Source organism: Ailuropoda melanoleuca, chromosome 16, assembly GCF_002007445.2.
Source record: "Ailuropoda melanoleuca isolate Jingjing chromosome 16, ASM200744v2, whole genome shotgun sequence".
Classification (NCBI taxonomy): Eukaryota; Metazoa; Chordata; class Mammalia; order Carnivora; family Ursidae; genus Ailuropoda; species Ailuropoda melanoleuca.
Window position 1 is genome coordinate 86,816,680 of NC_048233.1, and position 19,433 is coordinate 86,836,112.

Sequence of the window (19,433 nt, forward strand, 5' to 3'; positions counted from 1 at the left end):
AGGGGGAGAGAGAATCCTAAGCAGGCTCCTGGCTGAGCGTGGAGCCTGGCAGAGGGCTTGTTGATCTCACGACCTTGAGATCATGACCTGGGCCGAAATCAGTAGTTGGACGCTTAACCAACTGAGCCACCCAGTCGCCCCAAGTAGAAATAGATTCCAAGGAACATTTACTTCAGAAAGGTCTGTTATTGTGGAGCGTGGGTTGGCAAACTTTTTAAATAAAGGAATGGATTATAAATATTTTAGGCTTTGTGGGCCAATGTAGCAGTCAGAGACAGCGCGTCATTGAGTGGCGTGGCTGGGTCCCAGGGAAACTGGACTCAGGAAAACAGGCAGTGGGCAGCATTGGGCCTGTGGTCCATAGTCTGCCATTTCCTGTCCTGGGAGGACCGTCGGAAGACCAAGCAGATTGAGTTTGTGTTGGCCGCCTGGCTCCCGGGGAGGTCCCGGAGCCCGGTGGGCGGCTCTTCCTTCTATCAGCGCTGTCTGCCAGGAGGAAGCGCTTGGGGCGGCGAGCCGGAGCCTAACACTGTCGCCTCTCCCGCAGAGCCACCGCTGTTCTGTAACGCTTCCCTGGATGCCTCCCAGAAGGAAGCGGTCTCCTTCGCGCTGTCCCAGAAAGAGCTGGCCATCATCCATGGGCCTCCTGGCACCGGGAAGACCACCACCGTGGTCGAGATCATTCTTCAGGCTGTGAGGCAGGGCTTAAAGGTGGGCCCTGTCAACACGTATGAGCTCCCCGTGCCGGGCTCGCAGGTGCTCGGCTGGGTCCTAGCCTGGTCAGGAATACTCCTGCCTGTGTGCTGTGCACAGATGACTGATGTTCCGAGACGTGGAGTATTATATGTTACTGTTCATTTAGATTTTTAATGGCTGAGAAAGGGTCTTTTTCCCTCATCTGCATCAACATGAGTCAATTCTGAGCGTTTGGAACTCTTTTACAAAAGTTATCTTTCTGAGCGTTCTCCATGCACTCACTCAGGCAGTCCTCACAGAAACCCTGGGTGCTGGGGACTGCTGGTGCCCCTGTTTCCAGAGGACACAGCTCAGGTCCCGTGCCCCAGTCTTGAGCAGTGGGGGGCGGGGCCAGGGTCTGAACTCCGGCAGACACGCTCTCCAGGGCCCTTGCTCCGAGCCTCGCCTCCTCTTCAGGCAGAGCCGCTACTGCTGCGAACCGAAGGGCATCTGTCACCTGGTCACGAAACCATCCAAGAGTTTGCTGCAAACGAGTGGCTTGGCATAGGCATTTGAAAACTTAATTAAGTGATGACTCAGTGGCGGGAGGCAGGTCTGATTTGGGGTTTGACTGGATGCCTTCTGTTTGCATAAACGGTGAGACAGAGCACCCCTATTCCCACTCAGGCCCTCGGGACATGGGGAGGGATGGCTGTGGCCTCCTGCTTCTGAGGCTTGTGTGTGCGGGGGCTCTCCGCCCCGCCTGTCTGCCAGCTGTCACCTGCTTCTGATAGTGGAACTTCGGGTTTTTCTCTCCTGATTGAAATCACTACGGAAAATAGTTTTAGGAGCAAGATTGAGAGATTTTCCCTTGTTCCACTTTGTCAGGTGACAAAGTGGTGAGCTGGATTCTCCAGTCCTGATAATTTCAGGGCACGCTTTAATCTTCGAGTCCTTTTTCCCCTAGTTGCAAATTATTTAACATTTCTGGTGCTTCGGTGACTAGGTGTCCTTAAGACCCGAGTTCAGGTCCTGTAGGGTCTGCAGGCCGCGCCCGCCTCCCGCCAGCTGCAAGTTTGCACTCTGACGTGACCACTTGTGAACACTGCCCTCCTCCCTTTACCTTCAAGGCTTTCTCTTTGTTTTAGCGTGAACGTAAGTGGTTAACTAAAGAAGTCACCGAACTTGAGGTTTGCTCCCCCAGGTTCTGTGCTGTGCTCCCTCTAACATTGCCGTGGACAACCTGGTAGAGCGTCTGGCTCGGTGTAAGCAGAGGATCCTGCGCCTCGGGCACCCTGCCCGCCTGCTGGAGTCTATTCAGCAGCATTCCCTGGACGCGGTGTTAGCACGGAGTGACAACGCCCAGATCGTCGCAGACATCAGAAAGGACATCGATCAGGCCTTCGTATGTACCCCCTGCCAGCGAGCGCTCTGCGTGGTTTCTGATCTGCAGTCTTTCCTTGCGTCACTTCTGTCTGTGCTCCTCTCGCTTTTCTTTGGTCTCCGTCAGTTCTAAGAATTTCAAACATCAGGGGGCACCTGGGTGGCTCAGTTTGTTAAGCGTTCAACTTTTTTTTTTTTTTAAAGATTTTATTTATTTATTTATTTATTTATTTATTTATTTATTTATTTTTTTTAAAGATTTTATTTATTTATTTGACAGAGATAGAGACAGCCAGAGAGAGAGGGAACACAAGCAGAGGGAGTGGGAGAGGAAGAAGCAGGTTCACAGCAGAGGAGCCCGATGTGGGGCTCGATCCCATAACACCGGGATCGCGCCCTGAGCCGAAGGCAGACGCTTAACCGCTGTGCCACCCGGGCGCCCCTAAAGATTTTATTTATTTATTTGACAGAGAGACAGCCAGCGAGGGAGGGAACACAAGCAGGGGGAGCGGGAGAGGAAGAAGCAGGCTCCCAGCGGAGGAGCCCGATGCGGGGCTCGATCTCAGGACTCCGGGATCACGCCCTGAGCCAAAGGCAGACGCCCCATAAGCGTCCAACTCTTGATCTCAGCTCAGGTTTTGATCTCAGGGTCAGGAGAACTCCCTGCGTCGGGCTGCACGTTGTCGTTGAGCCTACTTTAAAAAAAAAAAAGGAATTTCAAACATCAGGGCTGCCCATTAAAAAAAATGTTTTCCCCAGTTTTATTAAGAAATTAAGGACTGTCTGCTTTTGATAGAAACATACTCAGCATGTAATAGGGACTCAGCTGTTTTCAATGTAGTTTTGTGAGTAGGTGAGGGATCGTCTTAAAGAGGACGTTTCTTCACACATCTCCTGGATCTGGTCCTGTTGGCTGGGTGATTGTTGGCAGAAAAACCCCAGCAGCCTGAAAATAAAAATTCAAAAATTCATCTTGCCAATTTTTGGTCCTTTTCACACTCACCCTGTGGAAGAGAGGCAGCGGGTGACAGGTTAATTGGAGATGTGTTTTATCTTGCAGTCTGGTACTTTGGTGCTCGGTGGTTCTCTGATTTACACTCCGTTTGCTCTCTGTCAGCTGGTCTCACAGCCTCACGGTGGTGCCCCTCCGTGTCCTGGCCCCAGAGGGCCAGGGCCCTGAGTCTGCCTTCCCGTGGGCGTGGAGTCGCGGGTGGCACTCCAGATGCCGGTGTCGGCCTAGCAGAGGTGGGGATAGGATGAGGCGTGTCGTTCGAGGGTGGAGGTGGTGTAGCAGTGCGCACGGACAGTGTTGCCTCCACCGCAGGTGCGGGTGACGTCATTTCTTGTTCCTGTTGACTCAGTGCTGTTCAGGGTCGTCTTCTCCATAAGGGAGGCGCAGGAAGACCCTTCCAGTGAACCCTGCCACACTCCGCCCTTGAAAGCAGAAATCACAGTTAGGAAGGGTGTCTTTTTTAGTATTGCAGAAAGTGGAGGCTTAGGTGAGCATTTTATAGGTTGAAGAAAATTTGTTATTCTCTTGGCGAGTGTGGAGTCACGGCTGAAGCATAGCCTCTCACCTGGAAGCAGCCAGAACCCAGATCCTGGGAGGGCAGGTGCTCCTTCCTTCCCAGAGCAGGTGCAGTGACTCTGCGCAGGGTGGGGTGCGGTCCAGCTTCTGGTTTCGTCTGCGTTAACAGTTCAGAATGCCGCCCGCGTCGAGCTCCTGGACTCGGGTGACGCTGGGGGCCACACGGGCTGTCGGGCGCTTGCTCACCTGTGTGTGTCTGTTGCTCCTTCAAGACAGGTTTTGGACGTTTTAGTGCCTTTTGAGAAACTTCACGAAGTGGACCAGCTGCTTATAAACAAGCACAAAAAGCACAAAAGAGCCAAGTAGGTGCAGAGCTGTGTGCAAATGTTTAAGTGTTCTTGGTTTTCCTTCGTAGGCGAAGAACAGGCAGACCCAGGACAAGAGAGAGAAGAGTAGTGTTTGGAGTGAAATCAAGCTGTTGAGGAAGGAGCTGAAGGAGAGGGAGGAGGCCGCGATGCTGGAGAGCCTCACGTCGGCTGCGGTGGTGCTGGCGACAAACACAGGTGAGGGGGGCGGGTCCTCGCCCGCTGTGGCCGCTGGAGGGGCCGGGTGGTGCTCTCCCTTCTGCACCTTCTTGGTGGGGAGCTGTGTAGAGCTGTCTGCAAACAGTGGGGAGGATCCACTGGTGAGTTTTCCTTGTGAGGAGGTTTTCAGCGACAGCCTCCGTTTGTTTCGTTGATACCGATACAGGGATATTTGGGTTTCCTCTTTTTGAGCGAACTGCTGTCTTCATGGAATTTGTTCATTTAATCTAATTGATTGAATGCACAGGTCTAAAGTTATTCACATCATCCCTTTATTGTGAAGACGCCTGTGGCATCTATAACGATGTCGCTGCTTTCATTCCTGGATCGGGGATCTTGAAATCAGGTGTTCCCCATTCCCCGGAGCTTGCTGATACTGTCCTGTTTGTTCAGTGACTTTGCTGAGCTGACTCTGAAAGGCCTGTTTTGTGGTCCCGTGCAGCTGCTGAAGCCCGCCAGCTTAGGGGGCAGGAAGGATTGCACAGAGTCCCTCCTGCTCCAGAAGCAGCACATCTGCCGGTCGTGGCCGACGGGCTCTGCATGTGTGTTGGGGAGCGCCTTTTACAACTCTTAGGCCTCACTTCCTGTTGGTAGGCAGCCAGGGGTGAGCCAGCTGTGAGCGCTTGGGGCCGCCTCCCATCTTGCACATGCCTGCTCACAGCCCGACATGTGTGTATGGCCCTCCGGGTCTCCGGGGGCAGGCTGGAGCTTTCCTAAGCCCCCGCGGACATCTTGCTCCCCGACTCTTCCTTGGAAGCTTTCTGGTTACCTCTTGCTTGCTCCAGCTGCTTCAGAGACTCTGATGGTTTTGGGCAAATGTCTGGGGAAAGGGCTGTCTGCATCGGGAGAGCTCCAAGTCGGGGGAAATAGAGACAGTCCTGAGACTGGGTTCTACCCGGGAGCTGGCAGACAGCACCAGTCGTGGCGTTTCTCTGGGAACGGGGCTTCAAGGGAGTTCAGCCTCCTTGCTGCAGGTTTTCCCCACGGTTGCCAGCCGTTGGTTTCAAGGCTCCCACAGAACCGGGGCACAGGCAGGGCCTTTCCGTAGGAATACTGCAGAGCTTGCAATTCTGTCCCAGGTTGAGCCACATCTTTTTTTTTTTTTTTAAATAAGATTTTTATTTATTTGAGAGGGAGAGGGAGAAGCAGACTCCATGCTGAGTGGAGAGCCTGACGCGGGGCTCAATCCCAGGACCCTGAGATCATGACCTGAGCCGAAGGCCGACACTTAACCGACTCAGCCACCCAGGCGCCCTGAGAGCCACATCTTTGAAAACAAACACTCCCTGGGTTGCTGCAAGCCTTTAGCTAATTTCTAGAGCTCTGAAAAAGTTGATTCCGACAATGCTGCCAGTGTTCTTGTTGCTTTAGTGGAGGGAGAGGGTTTCCGGAGGTCCTCACCGGACCAAATCTTCAAATGTGGTGCTTGTTGGAAATCACAATGCAGCCTCCCCCCAACTCAGCAGGGTCAGCTTGTGGCCTCTTAAGTCCTCCCGTCGTGTTGAGTGGGGAGCTAGAATGGGTCTCCTGGACGTGCTTCTCTTTGCACTGTGAAGTTGCATCATACTCTGAACCGGCCAAGTTCTGCCTCCTACAGCATCCTCTCCAGCCATCCCTGCAAACCCCATCCCTTAGGGGGTTCATCAGGATACAGTCGGAGTCTCAGAGTCATTTGTTAAAACCTCCCTCCTTGTGGCGGGCACTTTACGTACTTTGCTTGTGTTAGTACCTATGTAGCATGTTAGGATTTGGTGGCCGTGATGGCCCTGTGAGTTTCAAGTGGCGCCCACGTTTGTAGATGAGGAACAGGCTCAGGGCGGGTGGCCTGCCCGGGCCCACTGCTGCTTATGAGGCTTGTGTGGGGCCGGGGTCTTGCTTACACGTGAGCTCTTGCCATGGCGTGACTGTTCCAAGGAGGGGCTGGGGCCATGGTTTTGTGTTGTTAAGTACATGGGGCTCCTCCCCTCCGCCCCAGACTGATGCTGGGTTAATTGTTCTGTGTGTCCAAGAGAACGTCTTGGAGGGGAATTAATTAAGCTCTAGATTCAGAAAATGGTATGGAAATAATATTTAGAAATCAGACACCCTTCCAAGGCCTTGGTCCCAGAGCCAAGGGGTGATTGATTCTGGTGCTTGGAATGTTGGGGTGGCCCTGCCTCGGAGCACACTGCCCCACACTGAAACACGGGTGGGCTGGAACAAATGTTCTTAATGTTCTTCCTGAGTGTTTATTCCCAGATGGCACACTTTTTTTTTTAAAGATTTTTATTTATTTGACAGAGATAAAGACAGCCCGTGAGAGAGGGAACACAAGCAGGGGGAGTGGGAGAGGAAGAAGCAGGCTCCCAGCGGAAGAGCCTGATGTGGGGCTCGATCCCAGAACGCTGGGATCACGCCCTGAGCCGAAGGCAGATGCTTAACGACTGCGCCACGCAGGTGCCCCACTTCTTACACAGTCTTAATGCCAGACTGGATTCTCAATGACCGGCCTGTTGGGGTCTCTTTCACTGAGGTTGCAGCCGCTGGGACGCAGCCAGCACCTTCAGTAAAGGCTTACGGTTCCGCTTTCACCAGGTGCTTCTTCCGATGGCCCTCTGAAGCTGCTGCCCGACAGCCACTTCGACGTGGTGGTCATCGATGAGTGCGCCCAGGCCCTGGAAGCCAGCTGCTGGATCCCCCTGCTGAAGGCCAGGAAGTGCATCCTGGCTGGAGATCACAAGCAGCTGCCCCCCACCACGGTCTCTCACAAGTAAGAGCCCTGCCTGCGGTGTGCTTCTCTGCCCTCACCCACCACCCCTGCGGTCCGACCTGGGGCGTAGCAGCCAAGAAGCCCCGACGTGCCCTCCTTGCACATTTCCTGCCTGTTTTTTTGCACACACTGGTTCAGGTGTCAGGTGTGTCAGGCCTCATGCGCTCGAGCTCAGGGGTTGTAGCCGCCACTTGTGTCTCTGTAGTCTCAGCACCTGGCTCCGTGCCCAGTCCGAGCGGTAGAATGGAGTTTCCTTGGCGAGGCCAGCAGATCCATGTGCCTCTTCCCGCCGGGTGGGGTCTGAGAGACCATTGCTGCTGTGGGCGGGCCGACTGGCCTCTGGGCCGATCAGCTCCTGGCCTGGCATGGAGTCTTCGAGTCCTGACCTGGAGGCACATCCTGTGACCTAGGCCACAAGGAGCCACTCTGTAGGCGCTGAGCCTGTGTACCGTAGATGCAGCGGCAGTCCCTAGTGATGTGAGCGAGCTAGCCACCCCCAGCCCCCTCCTCACCTCGTTCCCGCTGCTCCCCTCACCCACTGCTCTGGCCACACTGGCGTCCTCTGCCGTCCCCATTTGGACGGCTCCTTCCCGGACACGGGGTGGCCTTGCCCTCCTCCATTCAGTACTCTTTCAGGTGAGCCCCCTCTATGGGCCGCCCCCCGTGACCACCCTGTCTCAGCACATCCCTCGTCACAGCTTCTCAGTGTCTCTGAGCGCTCATTGGTCCCTCACAGTGGTGCGTGTCGGTCTGTCGTTTCCCTGGTCATCCCAACTAGGATGTTAGTCACGTGGGGCCGGGGCCAGGGCTGGCCTTGTGTCCGTGCGCCTGGGGCCGCCTGCCATCTCTGAGGCAGGAACTCCTTCTTGTGCAGGTGGCTGTCTTCTTGGCCCGCTGCCGCCTGAGATGGTCCTCCCCTTTGCCGGGAGTATGGACAAGCTGCAGTGGACCTTGGAATGCTCCCTTGTTGTTCTCTGAGGGCGAGAAGTGGAGACTCCCCAGCATGTGTTGGGTGGAACCCCGCCAGAGGGGAGTGAGGCCCCTAGGCAGAGGGGCCTTAGTTCAGGATCCCTCAGAGAAGGAGAGCACCCATCCTGGTTCCTCAGAGCGGGTGCAGTGCAGGTGGAAATGGGGGGCTGTGTTTGGGAAGTTTGTCCTGACAGAGCCACCCCCAGGGTGGGAGTCGGCGTGGAGCCTCCAGGGCAGGGGCTCCCTGGGCGCTATTCAGCGACTTGTTCTGGGTTCCCAGGGGACCTTGAAAGAGGGCTTTGTCCTCCACAGACCTTTGTGTGGAGAGCTGTGCCTCAGAGCAGGGATGCCCCCTCCCCTGTTGGGGGGATGCGTGCCGGCTAGTTCTCTTCATGCAGTTGGGCCTGGCGGCCGCTTCACCTCTATCTTTGGCATGAGTTGTTTTCAGTAGGTGTCCATACTGGAAGAGGTTGACCGCGAGGTCTTACAAACTTACGACTAGGAACTTCCCCTCGGTTTTAGTATCACGGGAGATGGTGTGTCTCCGTGGTGAAGGGGTGCTCGTGGCTCTGCAGCTCACCGGCTGGGTGGCCTTGGGCTGGTCACTCAGCCTCTCTGTGTCTCACTCTCCTCCAGGGGAAGTGGGAAGCACAGCCCTCACTAGGTCCTAAGGTTCTGGGAGTCTCCAGTGAGTTAATGGGGTGAAGTGGAAGAGTAGGTCACAGGAAGGGCCGAGTAAACACCAGCTGCCGTTGTGAGCTGAGCGATTACTTGTGGCTGAAGTATGTTGCAGTTTTAAACCATTTACCTGTAGTGGTTTGCTATTGCTCCTGTAACAAACCATCACCAACTCCAACATTTATTGTCTGCGGTTCTGGACGTCAGGAGTCCAAACTCTGTCTCCCTGGGTAAAGTCAAGGTGTTGGCAAGGAAGCTCCAGAGGAGGGTTTGTTTCTTAACCTTTTCCAGCTTCTGGAGGTGCCTCACTCCTTTGCCTGGGCGCCTCCTCCAACTGCAAAGCCAGTAGGCGGCATCTTCAGCTCTCCATCTGGTCATGTCTTCTTCCCTGACCCTGACCCTCCTGCCTCCCTCTTAGAAGGACCCCTGTGATTGCTTTCGGCCCAGCTTAACTTTGCACACACGTCAGGTCCCATGTTCGCAGGTTCCAGAATGAGGACATGGGCATCTCTGGGGTGACCATACTCTTAATTTTAGGTCAGAACTTGGGCGGGGGGATTGATTCTGAGGCTTGAGCACTGCTTTCCTCCCTGGCCCCTGGTTTCAGGCTGGACTCGGGGACTCAGGCTCCCCTTCCTGGTTGCTGTCTTGGTGCAGGGCTGCCCTGGCGGGGCTGTCGCTGAGCCTGATGGAGCGCCTGGCGGAGGAGCACGGCGCGCGGGTGGTGCGGACGCTGACGGTGCAGTACCGCATGCACCGGGCCATCATGCAGTGGGCCTCGGACGCCCTGTACCACGGGCAGCTCACAGCCCACCCTTCCGTGGCTGGGCACCTCCTGCGGTGAGTGACTTGGTCCTGGCCTGCCTGGCCTGCCCTGAGGCCCCTGGGTCCCCCGGACCTGTTCAGTAGAGATTTTAGAGTCAGAGTCACCTCTGAGGCTGGTTTTCAGGAGGGGAGAGGGGCCTTGCCCTGGAGAGCTGGAGCGGGGTGCTTAGTCTCTGATGTTCTTCGCGCCCCTCGTATTCCCTGTGGAGCAGCCCCGTTCTCCCGTGGGAAGAGCCCGTGCACGAGGGAGTGAAGGGAGATGTGAGTTCTGTTGTTAGGACCTCGGCTCTGCTTTATTGCCCTGGCCTCACGCATTCAGTCTCTCCCTGTGTGCAGGGACCTCCCAGGAGTGGCTGCGACGGAGGAGACGGGCATCCCCCTGCTGCTCGTGGACACGGCTGGCTGTGGGCTGTTTGAACTTGAAGAGGAGGACGACCAGTCTAAGGGGAACCCTGGTGAGCTTGCTCAGACAGGGCCAGCTTCCTGGCTTACACAGACCCCAGTATTCTCTTCGTGGAAACCAGAGTGCCTATAGTTGCCGACCTCAGAGGGGCTGAGTGGGGGGGGGGTGCTCGGAGCTCGTCCCCGGTGAGCTGGGGAGCCAGACAGGAGCACTTGTGGCACCCTTCTCGGTGGGCAGCACTGGTTCGGGGGCAGGAGTAGGCCTGGGAGCACAAAGTGGCCGAGCTCTGCCTGCTCAGCCTTGGGTGAGATCCTTGCTCACCCATGGTACCAGCCTGCCGGTTGCACACTCAGTGCTGCGGGGTAAACTGAGACTCAGCTGCATGGCCTGCATCTTCATTGGCTAGATTTATAATCCTGTGGCTCAGGGCGTTACCCCAGGCACAGTGTAAGATCCGGTTGTCAAATTGGGTGAAGGGCTGAAGAAACTAGCACGAATGACGGGGGTCCGCGTGGGGTGACTTGGACCGACAGCCTGCTTGCTGCCCTCCAGGTGAAGTGCGCCTTGTCAGTCTGCACATCCAGGCCCTGGTGGACGCTGGTGTCCAAGCAAGTGACATTGCCGTCATCACACCGTACAACCTCCAGGTGCGGGGGGCCACTTCATGTGTTGGTGGGGCGCAGTCACCCCCCAGGTGCCTGAAGGACAGAGGTCACTTAGTGTCTCTGTGACCGTAAAGTCCTGGTGGATTCGACCACCTGATGACTGGATCCAGGGCTCACATGACTCAGCATCTCTGTCCGTCTGTCCCTTGTACTTGCTTTGCCATGCTCCTGCTTCCCTGGTTGGCTTCGTTTTCTGGTCACCGGCTCAGGTGGCCCTGGCTGCTTTGGGCTGGCACCTCCTTACAGGGCAGCCCTGGGGACCACTGGTCCCTTCACGGCATCTCCCACAGGCTCTCAGCTTTGAATCTCACAAGTCTGGCTCAGGTCCCCATCTCTGAGCTGGTTGCCATGGCCGGAGCGGGGTCCTTGCCCATTTCTGGATCAGCAGGAACAACCATCGCCTGCTCCTTTCTTTTTGGGGTCTCTCATGCTTTCTCTCTCGGTGCCTCTGTGCTTATCAGTAAAGCTTGTCTTTCTTGGTGGGAAAACGCAGCTGTGGCAGAATATCGTGAGATCGTTGCCACCCCATCCTGGTTCACAGCCATCACCCAAAGGGACGTCTGAGGGAGGTGGCTATCACGAGCCGAAAGAAATGACATATTGTCAGTGCTGGGGTGTGGGGCCACGTCTGACCTGCTCATGTGCTGCTTCGTATGTTCATGGGTGGCTCAGAACAGCGTGAGGCCCTCTGCTGAGTCCAAGGACAGAGTGTCGGGGCCGCCCTGGCCTGAGCTGAGCCGAGGACATGGCCTTACTTGGTGTTCCAGGTGGACCTGCTCAGGCAGAGCCTTGCCCACAGGCACCCCGAGCTTGAAATCAAGTCAGTCGATGGTTTCCAAGGCCGAGAGAAGGAGGCTGTGGTCCTGTCCTTTGTCAGATCCAACAGGAAAGGTACGTCGGGCTCAGCAGAGTCCTGTGGGGCAGCAGAGGGCCAACTGGGTTTCTGCTGGGGGCTGTGCCGGGCGGTGCGAGTGTGGCCTCTGTGAGCTGGCCGCTGGGCGAGAGGCAGGTGAGAGAGCGGGCAGGGAGTGGGGGGCAGTGGGGCCCTGACCGGAGCCCACTCAGGGCCAGTGCCGCATGGGGCGGGAGTGGTCCCGGGGGGCTGTGGGGGTGGGGGCTGGTGCTCCCGACAGAGCTAACGGAGTGTGAGCTGAGCAGCACGGGCGTGTGGGTGCTCTGGGGGACTGCCTGGATGCCCTGCCTGGGACGGGGAGGGAGAAATGGCCTGTCTGGGCTTTGTAAGGCACTTTCAGTGGAAGGCTGAGGACAGATGAGAGAGTGGGGGGCGGGGGCAGCCAAGGTACTGGAGCGTCCCTTGCGCTTTCCCCGCTGCCGGCTGCAGTCACACTCTGGGCTGGGCTGAGGGAGGAGGTCGTACTTGGAGATGAGCCATGGTTTGGTAGCTGCCACGTCCGGACCACGTGCAGTGGAGCCAGACTTGGAAAGCCGTGCCTGGGCAGCAGGATGTCTGCGCAGGCGGCTGTGTGGGGTGGGCTGCTGGTCGGTGAAGGAGGGGTGTTGGGTGATTCCCTTGGTGATCATTACTGCTAGGGGGCAAGAGTCCATTTCCCGTTCTTTAGTCTTGGGTCTCACTCACCCCTGGCTCATTTCTAGGTGAAGTGGGCTTCCTTGCCGAGGACCGGCGGATCAACGTTGCTGTCACCCGCGCTCGGCGCCATGTGGCGGTCGTGTGTGATTCTCGCACTGTTAACAACCATGCCTTCTTGAAGACCCTGGTAGATCACTTCACAGAGCATGGGGAAGTACGCACGGCCTTTGAGTATCTTGATGACATCATCCCTGAAAACTACTCCCATGAGAGCTCCCAGGGCCACGGCCAAACCGGTGCGAAGCCCCACGGCTCTGCGGCGCTGGCCAGGAAGCCTCCCGGGGGCCGGCCGCAGGAGGGGGCCCAGGGGGCCAGAGCAGCTGCCAGGCTGGAGCAGAAGAGGCCGGGTGGGAAGCCCTCGGGCCCTGAGGTCCCTTCTCAGCCCACCCTCAACGGAGGCGGCCCAGAGGGAGCGGGGAGCAGAGACCGTGCAGAGCGCTTCAGGGCCAAGATCGCTGAGTTTGTGGCGAGTGAGAAAACTCAGTTGGAGTTTCCTGCTTCCCTGAACTCCCACGACAGGATGTGGATCCACCAGATAGCCGAAGAGCATGGGCTGAGGCACGACAGCACCGGGGAAGGGAAGAAGAGGTTCATCACCGTGAGCAAGAGAGCCCCACCCCGCCCCACCCACCCCANCACCCACCCCACCGGCCCCACCGCCACCAGCAGGGGCTGGCAGCCAAACCCCTGTCGGTCCCAGGGCCCCCGGCCCCACACAGACCGATCCTCCTCTTGGGGAGCCGAGCAGCCAGGACCCTCTGAATCTGAAGGCCCTGCACTTGGAAAGGCTGCAGAGGGAGAAGAGCAGGCAGGAGCGGCCAGCCAAGGAGGGGCCAGCCAAGGAGGGGCAGCAGGCCTCGCGCTCCGGGCTGCGCACGTTACCGGAGAAGAAGAAAAAGAAGGAAGCAAAAGGTAAGTGGGTTCACCTAATAGGAATACAGGCTTGGCGTCCCCTTAACTGGGGTGTTTGGCCCACTTGAGGTCCTCCTGTCACCCTCAGAAGGGTTTAGGGCTTCCTCTCGGTGCTATGGCCCTGATTCTGCATCTTGCACCTTACATTCAACTGGTTTGGTGTGAGCTCCCTGAGGGCAGTGATTGGTGACCTTCACGTCCCCAGATCCTCAGGCAGGGCCTGGCAGGTAGCAGGCCCTCGTGTGCACTTACTGCAGGAGGAGACGAGGACAGTGGACAGGAGCCCTCGGGCAATCGCAGAGCTCCATGCTGGGCGACGGCCTTGTTCCACTGGGACCCAAGTGGGCTCGCGCACCCGCCGGCCTGCCGGCTCCCAGCCTGCACTGCGGTGGCCGTGCGCTGGCATGCCCCGTGCATCTCTCTGCTCGTTCCCCCGTCCCGCACTGTGAATAAGTATCCGTGGGCACTGAGCTTGAAGACCTGGGTTTTGTGCAGGCCTCTGGGTAATCTTTTATTCCAGCCGTGGTTGGTCTCTCAGCGAGACCACGAAGCCATTCACGTCCTCTGTTTTTCATTAAGTTCCTGTGAGCAAAGCTGCACACGCATGACTCCCGGTCTTTGAAAGCAGCCTCAGGGCCTGAGGCTGTAGCTGAGTGGTTCTGTGGGATTCAGTGAGTGGCTCCTACGTGCCCAGCTTCGTTCTGGGGAGTAAGATCAGCGCTGCTCTCCAGGATCAGACGTTCTGGCAAAGGAAAGAAATGTTAAATGCCTTTCTAAACCACATTGAGAAGATGGTTAGTCCCGGGACACTGTGATGGGAGGACCTGGCCTGCCTTCTGGGAGGAGAAGGGTGTGCTCACTTGAGGACAGAGTGTCCTGGGGAGACTTCACCCCGTTTAGGGGATGGTAGCACCGCCTAGTTTTGAAGTGTTTTCAAGCAGCTACCTTCAGAGTTCATCTTGCCACTCAGGCTCCGAATATAACCTGTGCCGTTGTCCCCAGACTCTGCCAAGGTCCCTGCAGCTGAGAAACAGGCCAGTGTGAGCAGGCCTCTGGGGCTGTGGCTGGAGGGCCCTCAGGGAAGGGTGCTGCTGAACGCATCAAGGGCTGCCTGCCGCTCGGGAGGGTTGGGGGAACGCCAGGCGCTCGGTCCTGTGGGATAAGCAGTCAGGACTCTGAGATCCCATTTCTGGGTGGGGGGCCTGAACACTGTGCGCCTGGTCCCTGCGTCTTGTCTGTTTCCTGAAGACACGGGCGAGCAGCGAGCACCTTGTAAGGCCTTCTCCAAGCCTCCTGCTGCTGCTTCTGGGCCTCAGCACGTCTGTCCCTCCCCTGCCCTCGGGGGCCCAGCCGGCCGGCACGAGTGAGTGTGGGAGAGCCTGGCAGCTCCGCAGCCCGTCTTGGGGGGCGGGCTGGGGACACCTCCGCAGTTGCAGGGGACCGTGGCAGAGTCGAACCTGCACGGAAGGATGGATGCGGCTGAGGCGCATGCCGTCCACGGCCGGCCATCCCGACCTGGGTGTGTGGCGCTGTGGCATGCCGAGTCTGAGGAGTTAACTCGGAAACGGCATGCCGGAGTATCTTGTCTGTGCCCGTGCCCCAGGTCATCGGTGACAGCCGCCTGGCGGATGCCTTCTCGTGTTACCCGCGCGTCGTGTCTGTGCACGTGCGTGTGGAGTACGTGTGTGTTCCACGGAACTACAGTCAGACATGATCTTTTGTTTCTTTTCCACTCGTGAGCGTTTTCTGATAACTTCAAAAGATTTCTACGAGGGGCGCCTGGGTGGCACAGCGGTTAAGCAACTGCCTTCGGCTCAGGGCGTGATCCTGGCGTTATGAGATCGAGCCCCACGTCAGGCTCCTCAGCTATGAGCCTGCTTCTTTCTCTCCCACTCCCCCTGCTTGTGTTCCCTCTCTCGCTGGCTGTCTCTATCTCTGTCAAATAAATAAATAAAATCTTTAAAAAAAAAAAAAGATTTCTACGAACCTGGTCAGGAACGCTGAGGTTCCCTAACATTGTGAGCTGCGGGTACACTGTGGGTCATCTGAACACGCTGTAGTTTCCCTGGTACGGTTAGCGTCGTGCGGAACGTCCTCGTGTTTAAATGTTTTCTTGATTAAAGAGGATGGACTTTTCAGGGCCAGTTTCCATGCACTGCCAGCCCCTTTCAGGAAGTCCGCGTGCTGCCCACATGTCCCGGCAGGGACCGGTTATTAGCTCACCGAGGGACGGCCGCTCTTGGCTGGACGGACACCAAGCTTGACCGAGGGTCATTTGCCTGTTCACTGTGACCCGAAAGGGGGAAGCTGGGCGCGGCAGCTCAGTGGGGCAGCCGTGGGTCTGACATCCACGTTCTTCCCTGTTTGAGTGACCCTTTTCTTCCCCTAGGGCACGCGGCCGTAGATTTGCCCGGCGAGGAGGACTTTGATGCCCTGGTCGCGGCTGCCATCAAGGCTGATAACAGCTGTGGCTTCACAAAGTGCACGGCCAGCGTCGTGACTCTGGGCCAGCTCTGTCTGCACTGCGGCCGCCGCTTCTGCCTTAGCCACCACCTGCCCGAGGTACAGCCGGCAGGGAGGGGGCGGGCTATGTCTCCAGGGCTCTGGGCAGACGTGCTCCACACGCAAATGGTAGCTGGGCGTGAGCGCTAGGCATTTCTGAACGGACATGGACCTGTGCTCCGTTCTGGATGCATCAGAGTGTGGGGAGGTAAAACGGCATACTCGCCGAGTTGCAGCCACGTTGGTAGGAATTCTGGGCAGAGAGGATTTTGTTCCAGTGTCTTTGGGGTCCATCAGTGGGTTAGCATAGGGGAGGTGGGAGGTGGGGCCTCTGGCCCACGGTCTGAAATGGGCTGGCTGCCCGGCTTCTTTTTCATTGGTTTCTTGAGCTCGTTTGGATGGGACTCTCTGCCAGGCGTGGGGAGCTGGGGCCAGAGCAGGCTTCCTCTGCCCTGGGGGGCGAGGACCTATGGGGACCTGGGTATGAGGCCACAGCTGGTACCACGTGCTGACCATGTGGAGGGAGGACCCGGTGCCAAGCGGGCAGCAGAGGTGGGGGCTGCCAGGGTGCAGGTGAAAGGTGGGGAACAGGGCTGGGGAGGGATGTGTGAAGGCCCCAGGGAAGGGGTGCCTTTGTGCAGCTGGGAGCAGAGCGGGAAGCAGGGCGATGGAGTGGAGGCTGAGAAGCCTGACCCCGAGCAGTTGAGCCCTGGTTCCGGAGGCTGGAGGGAGCACTGGGGGGTTCAGCACCGCCATGATGCCAGAACCCTAGCTGCAGCACAGGGAAGGCTCAGGGCGAGGCTGGGAGGTCCTCGGGTGGGTTGTGGAGAACGCGGAGGGGTGGGCGTGGACCCTGAACGGGTTGTGGGTCATGATGGGAAGGGGAAGGAGGACCCAGAGGGGCCCTTGGGTTTCTGGTTTGGGCCGATGGGAAGTGGCAGGTGTGGGGGAGGGCCTGTGGCACCTGGGGTGTCACCATCCTGGACGAGCTGCATGGGGGTCCTGGTGGTGTCCCACCCTGGGTCAGGGGGTGCAGCTGCTTGCCCACAGGGAGCTCCGCCACTTCTGAACCTAAAGAAGTCCTCCCCCCGGGCAGGGGCTCCTCTCCCTCCCCTCCCCCTTCACTCACGTGCATGCACACGCTTTCCCCTCCTCACACACACGCGTGTGTGCACGGTCTGTATTCCTGCCTGTTGACAAACCATGTGGTGTTTTAGAAAGCCGTTTATCTAGAACGTTTAGAAATCGTTAAGTGCGAGGTTTGAGTGACCAGCTTGGGTTACTGGCACAGCCTGTGTGGGAGGGGCCAGCCCCCAGGCAGCTCCCGCGGCAGGAGCAGCTCCTGGCCCCCAAGAGCACACGTTCCCCGTGCGGCTGGTGGAAGTGTCGTGGGGGGGCCACCAGCGCCGTGTCCCGTCTGACAGGTCCCCCTGCTTTGAGATGTTCTTGGAGGGGGGGGGGCGTTGTGCAGAAATGGCACAAGGCTGGGTGGCAGGGACTGGGCCGCAAACAGCAGCTCTGTCACCTGCTCCCCTTGTGGTGTGGACAAGTGAACTCTGCCTCTGCCCTGAGCCGCTCTCCCCACACGTGTAGTGGCGGTGTGCCTCAGCCCTTACCCTCTGGCTCAGGGGTGGCGAAGAGCGGGGGACACTGGGTGCGGGGTCCTGGGCCACATGGAGGGGATGGCGCCACACGGCTGTCTCTGGGAGAGCCGTGGTGGGCAGCCCGTGGGCCTAGGGCCACCCAGAGGAGCAGGGGCAGGGGTGAGGACAGTGAGGTGAGGGAGGGGCAGTGAGGAAGGGAGGGAGGGGGCAGGCACTGCGTGGGTGGCAGGCCCCCCGCAGGGGTCTTGGTGAGCTGCACACAGGGCTGGGGGCGCGACGAGCGAGGTCCAAACTGGGTCCCACCTGGCAGTTCGCAAGGAAACACTGTTGGTCAGCGCAGCAGGGAAGCACAGACTTTCTAGAAGGAACCCGTGAGGCGCACGCTGGCTGTGGTGCCTGCCGCTGAGAAGTGCTCGGAGGGTTTCCTTTTGTCTTTCTTCCTTTTTTTTCAAAAACGGAAGGAGTTATGTGAGTTTCCTGGGAACACGGGGACGCTTCGTCAGCTCATGCATGTTTCGGAGCTCCCTCAACAGGCCTAGCACTGGGTGCAGATTAAAGAGCGCAGCTTTCTGCCCAGAGGGGACGGTGGTTGTCCTTCAGCTGCGTGCTCACGGAAGGGGAGCGTGTTCACGTTCTGCCGGGGGCCGCGTGTGTGTGCGCGTCACCCCTCGTCAGGGAGGTCGTGGGGATCCGGCCCTGCGCAAGCATGTGCTCAGAGGACGGTTCGGGCCGAGCTGAGGGCAGGGCTGGCGGGTAGGGTGTGGGTGTTCCCTTGGGCCCCCCCCCCACTCCTGCTGGTGAGGCGTCTGGCTGTAGGAAGAGTAGGGAGCCCCTCCAAGACCTCGTGCTGGGGCCTCATGGTCCCCGAGCTCGGCGGTGGGCGGCACTGCAGGGCCTCTGTCCCTGTTCGGCTCTGCACTGACGGCTGTGTCCCCGCAGATCCATGGCTGTGGGGAGAGGGCTCGTGCCCACGCCCGGCAGAGGATCAGCCGGGAAGGAGTCCTCTACGCTGGCAGTGGGACCAAGGACAGGTCCCTGGACCCGGCCAAGAGGGCCCAGCTCCAGAGGAGGCTGGATAAGAAGCTGGATGAGCTGACGAGCCAGAGGAAGAGTAAACGGAAGGAGAAGGAAAAGTGATGGGCCAGCTCTTCCCACACAGCTCCAGAGCTTCTGTCTGGAAAAAACCTGTGAGGGCGAGCAGGGCTGCTTTCTGCTTTTTTGTAGCTGCTGCCCGTGACAGTGTGCAACCTGACCCACCTGTCTGTCCCAGAGCCAGGTGGGGCACCGTGTCTGTGGGGTGAAGGGTGGGGTTTTGGACCCTGGAGATGAGCTCTTCCAACTTGACCGCTCTCGGAGGAGGGTGCCTAGAGCATGCGGTCATTGCCACATGGCCCTCTCTCTGGGCTTGGTGTGGGTCGGTCCGGGCGTGCCCTGTCCCCCTTCTGCCCTGGACCGTTTCCTGGTCTCTTCCTTCCTTCCAGTCAGAACGGAAATCCCACCATCTGAATCTTGGGGTGTTGCCATGAGGGTCCCCTCAAATGGTGTCCTTCTGCCCCAGCCCGATGCCTCCTCAAGCTTCGTATAAGGAAATTCCCACTGTGGGGGGCCAGCCAGCTTTCAGGCCCCCGGAAGAAAGGAGAGCACTTGAAAAGTCAGCTCGTGTGTCTGAGAATGCCGGGCGCCTCTCCTGTGCGTCCCCGCGCAGCTGTGACTTCACGAGGCCAGTTTCCATCTGTGTCCTGTTCCCTGCCGGCTGCGGTGACCCGTCCTGGTCGTGCAGGGCGGCAGACACAGCTCAGGCCGCTCCTGCTCCTGCGAGGTCTGGAGGTTCCCCTGAGGCGTGTGGCCTGAGCAAGCCCTTCGCGGGTGACGGTCGTGGGAAAGAGCTGTCCCAGAGGGTGGCACTGCCGACAAAGCCGGGGCCCTCCCTGCCAGCTGCTCTAGTGAGGAGAACCTCAAACGGATGTCATATTTTAGTTTCAGAGCTTTATTTGTTTAAATGGGATATAAATTTAAGAGTAAAATAAAGACCTATGCACACCGCCTGCTGTGTTTGTTATGTGTCTGCGGTGAACGCGCCTTCCCCTTTTTGCTCCCTGTCCCTTTCCCGGAGTGGCCTGGAGCTCAGGGCGAACCCACGTTTGCTCCAAGTGCTCGGCGTCTGGAAGGCGCTGGCAACACTCAGAGCAAGGAGGTGGGTGTGCCGGGGCCCTGTGGGGGCCTTGTCCCCATTCACAGATGACAAAGGGGAGGAAAAAATCCTTGGCTTTTCTACCAGTTAGAACAGAAGTTTGAAGTCAGGAAGGCTGGGGTTGTACACTGATACAAGCCGGGCCAGCCTCTGTGG

The 19,433-nt window shown here is 58.2% G+C and overlaps 1 protein-coding gene across 1 annotated transcript in view; it reads left to right on the forward strand.

Moving 5' to 3' along the window:
• The window catches only part of IGHMBP2 (immunoglobulin mu DNA binding protein 2), a 26,662-nt gene extending 7,534 nt beyond the window's left edge, over positions 1-19,128 (forward strand). The window contains 12 exon segments of the mRNA XM_002929299.4: positions 548-711; positions 1,880-2,080; positions 4,002-4,149; positions 6,745-6,919; positions 9,224-9,406; positions 9,728-9,846; positions 10,347-10,441; positions 11,227-11,350; positions 12,074-12,696; positions 12,698-12,980; positions 15,370-15,542; positions 18,026-19,128. Coding sequence (XP_002929345.2) covers positions 548-711; positions 1,880-2,080; positions 4,002-4,149; positions 6,745-6,919; positions 9,224-9,406; positions 9,728-9,846; positions 10,347-10,441; positions 11,227-11,350; positions 12,074-12,696; positions 12,698-12,980; positions 15,370-15,542; positions 18,026-18,223 — 2,486 coding nt within the window. The 3' untranslated portion in view covers positions 18,224-19,128.
• The last annotated feature ends 305 nt before the right edge of the window (positions 19,129-19,433 follow it).